Source organism: Corvus brachyrhynchos, unplaced genomic scaffold, assembly GCF_000691975.1.
Source record: "Corvus brachyrhynchos isolate BGI_N302 unplaced genomic scaffold, ASM69197v1 scaffold162, whole genome shotgun sequence".
NCBI classification, from domain to species: Eukaryota; Metazoa; Chordata; class Aves; order Passeriformes; family Corvidae; genus Corvus; species Corvus brachyrhynchos.
This window is the reverse complement of record NW_008236696.1, coordinates 8,231,309-8,239,804: the sequence shown is the minus strand read 5'-3', so window position 1 is coordinate 8,239,804 and position 8,496 is coordinate 8,231,309. Positions and strand designations below refer to the sequence as shown.

At 42.4% G+C, this 8,496-nt stretch overlaps 1 protein-coding gene across 2 annotated transcripts in view; it reads left to right on the top strand.

Annotated features, from left to right (window-relative positions):
• The window catches only part of MB21D2 (Mab-21 domain containing 2), a 57,582-nt gene that overhangs the window by 962 nt on the left and 48,124 nt on the right, over window positions 1-8,496 (top strand). Inside the window, exon 2 of one of the 2 annotated variants that reach the window (XM_017727055.1) lies at window positions 13-217. In XM_017727055.1, the coding sequence (XP_017582544.1) occupies window positions 13-217 (205 nt within the window). Of the gene's footprint in view, window positions 1-6; window positions 218-8,496 lie in introns of those variants that run through there. The other variant, XM_008644574.2, reaches the window with a different exon arrangement.

The following is an 8,496-nucleotide window of genomic DNA, read 5'->3' as shown; positions in this document are numbered from 1 at the left end:
TTCTTCATGAAGATGGCGGCGCCTCTCGCCAGCAAGGCAGGGTCCGCCGGCACCACCAGCAAGCCTCCCTTGCCGGAGCTGGATTTCCGATCGGGAGCCAGGGTGGAGGAATTAAATAAACTCATCCAGGAATTCACCAAGCACGATCAGAGGGAGTACGACGACCAGCGAGCCCTGGAGATCCACACGGCGAAGGACTTCATCTTCTCCATGCTGGGTAGGGCAGGGACCGTGCGGGGCGGGGTTGCGCGCCTCGCGGCCCCTTTCGCCGCGCCGCGGGCGCGCCGGGCTGGGGGGGTCCCCGGTCGCAGGGCGGCTCTCACCCCCAGGACACTATTTTTTTTCTTGTCCTATCCAGCTAGCCTTTGGCAGCGATGTATTTATAAGCACAGAGGAAAGGCTGGGTCGCAGAGCTAACCGGTGCTCAAGAAAGACGCCGAGCTAGCAGAGCTGCAGGCGAGGCGAACCCGACCCTTTATTGTTTCTCCCAAGTGTCGAGGCGTAGGAAACAGTACCTTTTTTTTTTTTTTTTTTTCCCCCTTATTTTGTTTTTTGAAACGGCGGGGGTCTCTTTTTTTTCGGGGGAGTCCTCATTTGCGTGAAAGTTTGAATCGCGGGCAGGGATCCTTAAACCAGGGTGAAGCATGTGTTGGCCCTTGCGGAAATCACCTGGGCTCTGGCATGACTAAGGTTTCTTAAGAGTAATAGTAAAACGCCTAACAGCTCTGATTCTCCAGGTAGTCAGTTTCTGATAAATATTTACCTTGAAGTAACTAAGAAATCACTCAGATGAATAAGAGCCTTCAGGATACAAAAGGATGCTCTTTAACATGCAGATTAGACCTTGAAATCAGTCATCCAAGTTTGAATCATTGTCTTAAACATTCTCTCAAACATTTTTGCGTAAACAGCTGCTGTGGCCAGTGGATGGTTCTTTGTAGCTCAGAGGTGCACATACACCCTTAAAGCATACTTTAGCCAAGTGTATGGTCTACATGTACACTCTGGATAACCTACATCACTTTTCTCATCCAGAAACACAGAGCTCCCCTATTGCAATAATTATTGTTTTCTGTATCGAAGGATGGTCACTGTAATAGACCACTTCCTCTATAGCCATGAACATACCTATACTCTGTAGTGAGAATCTACCTACCTGTCCTGCTGGTTATCTTGTAAGGTACCTGGATAAGTATAATTGCCTGCTGTATGGGATTTGCACAATTTTATGTGTGTGTTGCTTTTTCACCAAGGGCTGGACAGGATATAGCAGACTAAATTTAGCCTGAGAACAAGGACAACAAGTTGAAAAGTCAATAGCATGTATATTTATAGTTGCAGTTATAAATATTTTTTCCTTCTGAGCTAAACAACAACAAAAAAAAGATGTGGTGAAGCCATAGTTGCATGAAAGCCTGTAGGATTTTTGTTCTTGAAAACCTGATCTGGTGGAAGTCATCCCCTATTGTGATCTGATACATTTTTCAATCAGGGCTTTAAATAACTGGCTGAGGAAGCATGACTGGATTGGATGGAGCAAAGAAGAGTGGAGAGAAAACAGCTATAGCTGCAGTGTGGCTAGCAAGTAGAGAAAGCTTTGTATGATCCTGTTTAAGCATAAATAGTCTTTGCAAAGTACAGGGACCACTGCCTCATGTGGGAGAGGGCAATAGAAGAAAGACAGAAGAATGAACTGGAGCATGCCTTGTATTTCTGCAAATACATTCTAATGCCTTGCTGTTCATGAAACAGCGAGCCTTAGGCTGTTTAGAAATAATGTAAATTAATGTGGTTGTCTTTGTTAATATAATGACTGGGAGATGAGCATTCTTCGGTTTTAAATGTATAGCTAAACCTTTGGCTTCAACAAAAGCTTTATTTCTGTCTAAGTTGTACCTGATAATTTTCACTAAGTCTTGTTTCTGAATAAAAGAAGAGACTTGAGGACTGAGCCCAGGACAGAAATGGAGATGGGATGTCTGATTTGTCTGCATTAGACCCAGAAGTTGTGTTCATGGGTCAGATCCTTCTTAGCAAAAGAGGCTTTTAAATCTAAAAGGATTTAACTTATTAATAAATAGCTCTTTCCCCTGTGCCTGATCCCTCCCATACGTACTGCTCTTATCTCATCGGGTGATGATAGGAAAATTAAACATAGCTTTCCTGATTTAATTACATTGGTGTGTAATTGGTGGATGAATGATAGGTGAGGAGACCTTGTGCAGATTCTCAGATGTTTGTACTCTTCATGGCTTGCCCTCTAGGTCAGACTTCGCTATTAATTTGTATTAACTCTTTTTCATCTGTGTTGTCTTGCCCTGGCTAAAAGCAACTGAACTCCGGGAGATCTAAAGAGTTGGACTGTGAGAAAATTAGGGAGAGGTAGTACTTGTTGTGCATTTGTCCAAAATCATGTGCCCCAAGCATTAGAACAGGACTGCAAATGACTTACCTCCCTGGTGGGGGAAGTGAGTATTTTCTGAATGTGGGTAGTTCCTGGACATTCACAGTCACCAAGACCATATGGTCTTGCCAACACCCTACACCAAAACAACAGGTGTATTTTGGTGCCTTTGCTGGGTAACTTCCTGTACTCACACTGAGCTATGACTGATAAATACTTGTCTCTTTGACTCAGGTATAACTGAGCTTCAGAGGAGGGACGGCTGTAGTAACCAAGAAAAAGATGGAGAAAAGACAGTCTTGTGTGCTGGGCAGAGGGCTGGCTAAGAAAAGCTGAGACCAAGTCTCTGCCTGCTAGTCATGAAAGGAGCTAATTACTTATTCCCCTGATGACTCAGTTTTGTGCTTAAATAGTGATAAAAGAGTATTTTTATCATATGATGATATTACAGTCAATGATATTTTGATTTTTAAAGCACTTGCTGCCATTGTGATGAGAGGTGCATAGCAGTCATATTAAAAACCTTTTAGGGGTACCTGACCTAGAGAGTATTGTTCTTGCAGTACTCTTGCAGTACAAGTACTTTCAGGAAATTCTTTAATAGACACTACCTGTCTCTTTCTGTTCAGCACCTAAGTAAAAAGTGCTTTAATGCACAGACGTGATAGGCTTAAAAAATACATACATTATGCTCTTGGGAGCTAGAACATTGCATATAAAATAACCCCTTGAAATTTCTAGTGCTATTGCTGCCTCAAACCAGCTCATGTTATTTGGAATACTAACTCTAGAATTTTATTTATTAACAAGAGAAAGGAACAGAGAGAATATGTACAGACTATACAGAGCTATATTCTCCACTCCAGGTACACATCAGGGTTCAGTCATCTGGAGCAACTTTCAAGCTCTTTGGGTTGGTGTTTTGTTTCTATCTACTATGAGACTTCTCAGCAGAGCCAGAGGATGGATGCTTAGGACATTTCATGCAATTCTCCTTCCTGAGAAATCAATTCAGCGAAAGGACTAAATTGGTGCTAAAGTGGCCTTTTGGGTTTTTAAGGCCTCTAGTGTATCTTTTTGTCACTTCAGTGGTTACTTCTGTGGGAAGTGCCCACCAGGGCAGGCCATACTTTGAGCATCTGCAACCAGCTGCAAGTTAGAGCTGTTGACAAGACCTCTAGAGAACTTGTCTCAGCACCTGATACAGGAGACATGGTGAGCCTATTCTGAGATCATTTCCTAATTCTCTGGTGTCTGCCTGGTGCTGCGCTGGGTGTTCTAGCAAGTGTTAGTGATAGAGGCAAGTCTCAGAGTGGAAGCAGGGCTGGCATCAGCAAATGATTTCTGCTGCCAATACCAGCTTCCCAAATGGAGTGAGCTACCCTGCTGAGCCTCTGCATCTGTAGCAAGGCTTCCAGCTGTTTCTTGGACTGATGAGCCCCTAAAATATGTGCTGTGGAGGTGCAGATTGCTATGCTGACAACACAGGTGTCCTCACAACAGCTTGCTTTTATCAGCAGCTTCTACAAGGAAAGAATTTTCCAGTCCCTCCCTGTACCTGAGGTCTGTGCAGCAGAACAGCGTTGGCAGTGTGACTCTTGTGTGGGTTTGTGTGGCATTTTTTTCTCCCCTTCCCTACCTGCCATAACTTGCTGATAAAATCTACTGTAGATTAGATTTCAGACATTGTTTGAAGTGTTGCCTGTTTGTCTAGGATACATCATGGAAATTCTCTGGTTCCTGTTGTAGTGTTGAGCTGATGAAATAGCAACAGGATTGGAGTGATCTCTCTAGGGTTAAGTCTTTTGTGTGTGTGTGTCTTCTCTCAAGAGAGGCCAATCATGATAGGAGCACGCTGTACTCTGAGGCCTATGTTAATAAAGGCTCCCTGCTGGCATTCCCTGTGCTGCTGAATGCATAATGCACAGCTGTTAAAAACAACCTTACTCTATTGCAGATTTCATTTCTGGCTTCACTTGTGTCTCCTCTCCCCACAGACTGTATTTCTGTATTTGCACTTGAGGCTGTGGGGGTTTCTTGGTGGTTTTGGTTTTTCTTAATTAGGGGACAGTGTACTAAAGTGGTAAAGTAAGCCTACAAAGCATTGGTAGTTTCCATTTGGTTCTACCTGTCAGAAATCAACCAATTTCATCTCATTGGGAATTAATTTAAAAGGTTTGGTAGCCTCCTCTGTCTCTTTGTTCACAGGGGTTGCTGGTCCATATATGTGTCATCAGTGAAAACAGATTGAAAATCTTTGTCTCAATTTGTTTTAAGATGCTGGTACTTCACTTGCTCAACTGCTGTTTTGAAACATTAGTCTGTGATGCAAAGTATTTAGTGTAATAGCTAGGAACATGTCCCCCCCCCCCCGCCTGTTCCTTCAGTCTGTGGAATATTTGTAAAAGATTTGGGTGAATACTTGCCAAGCCCAATTATGCAATTATGTTTTAAGGGCAATTTTATAATTATAGTGGAGGATGGTAACCAGGATACAGGAGTTGTTGAGGTTTTGACTTTTCCTTTTTTTTTCCATATGACTGCATGAATGCTAAAATATTTGGGGCAATACTAGTCAGAAACCAGTTGTTCAACTTTCTTTTAAGCAGCTAGCTACTATTATAGGTGAAGCTAAATTAAAGATGACGCCAACATTGTTCAGGAAGGCTGGAGGACATGTTTAATTAGAGCTTTGGTAATCTGCAGGTTGGATGTGTACTCAGAGACCCAGAGTAGCCCACAGACAATGTCCAGTCTGGAGGAAACTCAGAAGGTTGAAGTCCTGCCTGGACTTCTCAAAGGGAATCTCCAAGCTGGTCAATTTTTTTGGACAGTTGGTATTGTCTGTCTTAATTTTTATTTGACAAACACCAGGTTCCTGCTTTGTCTCCTGTACAGCTGAACCTTTTGCACCTTTTCTTGGGCCTTGACATGTGCATTTCGCATTTAGGTGCACATTTAGGTGCATGTCCCGGTCCTTTTGCTGCAAAGATGCTTTTCCCAGGCATACCTCTGGAATCTTTTTCTTCCCAGGTCAGACCCTGCAGGATTGGTTAGGTGAGAAAGTTCCAGGAAGAGATGTAGATCCCTCCAGTCTTGAGTTGCAAGGGCTGCTTCAGCATGACACTGTGAACAGTGATTAAGATGGCAAATTGCACCTTCAAGCATATCTGTGTGAAACCCTGTGGTGCCAGCTGCAGGTAGAGACCTGTCAGGTCTCTCTGAGTCTAAGAAAAATGACCTTCCATTGAGTCCATCACCTTTGTGTGGGTGATGCTGGTGTATGAAGCTCACTTAAGAAGCAAGAGCTGTAGCTCATTTGCTGTGAAAAGAGAGGCTTAAGAGTTGAATGCATTATACAGGGTGACATATCTCCTGAGATGGGTTTTCCCTTAGCAACAGCTGGGATGGGTTAAGTTCCATGTCCTAAAAGAAAACCATTCATTCTGCCCACTGGTAGCTTGCCCTGCTATCCTCTGAACAAGGAGAAAATTCCTTGAGAGTGACAGTCCCTTCATGTGTACAACATACCATATTACATTTAGACTGTCTTTAATTTGCCTGTCTTTGGGGTATGAAACAAGCAATAGAGTAGGTGGAGTTCTGGGGAAGCAAAGGGGAGTATCTGCCCTGTTTTTTTCCCTTGGAAAAGCAGAGGACCTATCATGGGAGCTAAGCAGAAAGCAGTTTAGGAGGTTGAATTCACAGAATGTCCTTTAGTGGGAAAAGAGCAGTGAGCCTGTGTGGGAGCAAGGGTGAGAGGGCTGGAAAATGACCTCTAGCTGCATGTCTCAAGTTATTGGTCCAAGTCTTGTCCTGATGACTTGTAGTGTGATGTGAGTTCAGGAGCTGAACTGTAGCTTTATTGGAACTTACAACTATATTTCATAGGTTCCCCATCTTAACTATGTATTTTATATCCAGTGAAGCTTTATGACTTCTGTTAACAGAAACCTCTCTTATTATCTGACTAACAAAAATAGGGGGGTTGGCCTTGGTTTTTTTTTGTTTTTGTTTTTTTTTTGCTAGTGGAACCAGAAGGCAGCTTATGAAACATTCTAAATAAATCTTTCAGCAGCAGCTGATGTTTCAATTGACAGATGCAGCTATGGATTTTGCTGTGTTTCATTAAGAGAACTCCACTGTTTGCTTTAATTTCTACCATTCTGTTGCATTCGCTTTTACTGTAAATAGCAATTGTCCTGGACTGAGTGGATTAATCTGTGCCTTAGTCCTTCAGCCAAACTGACAGGTCTCTGAATCATGTACTTCTGCATTAGATAAACTTTCTGCAGTTCTTTCAAAGCACTATTCCAGTGACTGTGTGGTTGTATAGGAATCATTCAGTTTGAAGAAGATAGATTCCCTGCTCCCCAGCATATTTGACTTTTGAGCTTTTAATAAACACTTGATGCTAAGAAAGTTATAACAATCCTATTAAGGCATTGTTTCAACTGTCAGTCTGATTTTAACCTAATTTAAAGCATTTAATTAGTAGGTTGTTAATGCATTTTGTTATAAGCATGCTGGTGTCAAAAGTACAATTTGCATACCATTGCGTGGGGGTGATTGGTTGCTCTAAGGTTCATAATATCCATGTCTTTGACACAGCAGTGGTAGTTACTGCCACCCACTCATGTTTAGGGCTGTGGGCAGACATTTTCACAGCGTTGGGTGGCTTCAGCTGGTAGAACAGGAGGTGGGTGGCACCTATTTCAATCTAAGAAAATCATTCTGTGGGTGAAACACTGAGTCAGAGTGAGGACACCCTAGACCACTGTTCTGAACTGCCCCCAAATTTATATAGACCTGTACAAGTTTCTGAATATAATGGTACCTAGTAGGCCTTGGTACTGTGAGAAGCCTTCCTTGTCTCCTGTGCTTCAGCAGTCTGTGAAAGGTGGGGTGGTACTGGAAGAGTGGAACATCAAGGTGCTGCAGTTTTTCATGACAGGATGGTTTAATCATGCAACGCTCCCATGTAAAGGAAGTCTGGTTTTGAGAGTCTTGCTATGAAAAGTATTTAGATAATGAAGGCAAATAGTTGCCCTGTCACTGGGTGTTGATCTAGTGGCTTTGAGATCAAGTACAATTCAACCTCTGTGAGAGAGATTACAACCTGACCCAGTTCTAACAAGTAATCTTATTTTGTACTGAAGGGATCCCAAAGCAAAACTGGGACAAATTAGTTTAAAGAATGCATCCTGTCCATAGTGTGCATACTGATGCAATTTGGCAGTGTCAGGCAATGTCTCTCAGTTGAAGGCATCAGTTAGGGACAGAAGGCAAGAGAAAAATACAAGACATGGCCAAAACTAGAAATCCTGCTTGGATAGCCATTAGCAGTGAATCTTTTTATTTATTTTCTTTTTCTTGTCCAATGACAAACTTCTAAGGTCATAATTTAGTAGAAAAGTAGAGGTTTATGTGTGGGATGTCATTGATCTGCCTAGATCTTCTCTACTGTGGCTTGTAGTCAGACCAGACAGAATTTCTTCCACCCACTGATGGAGTGAGAGTTCCTAAATGATTTGGTCCAGAAGTGCTGAGCAGCTAGAAAACCCTTGCAGTTTCATCTGGAAATAACAAAGTCAGTTCTTGCTTTACTGCATAATCTGTTAGGCAGTGTGCTTTTTTTTGTTCTAAAATGTCTTCTCTCAACTCTCCTGTTCCTGTTGTGGGATCTTTTGGCACTGCTCCAGAACTCTCTCTCAAGGATGGATGTTTTTATTCAGTGGTGCACATTTGACCTGGTTTAGAAAATCAGGTGCTGAGGTTGTGAAGGAGCATTATTAAACATCTATCAAAAATGCTAAGACAAATATTGCAATTAGCTTCTGTGTGTTTCCCTTCAGCACTTCTACTCCTTGCATTTCAATAGTCTGAGGAGCTATTTCTTTGTGATGCTTTGGGTGACTCCTCTTGGAAATGAATCCTGTGCTAATAGCTCTGGCTGTGTCTGATCCACAGGCACGTGCTTGGAGATGTTTTGTGTTTGTTTTGCACCTCACTAATTAATGTATAAGTTAGTGGTAGAACAGCAGGAAAGCTGCCTTTGCTGACACTTCATGAAATAATGATTTAATCCTTTG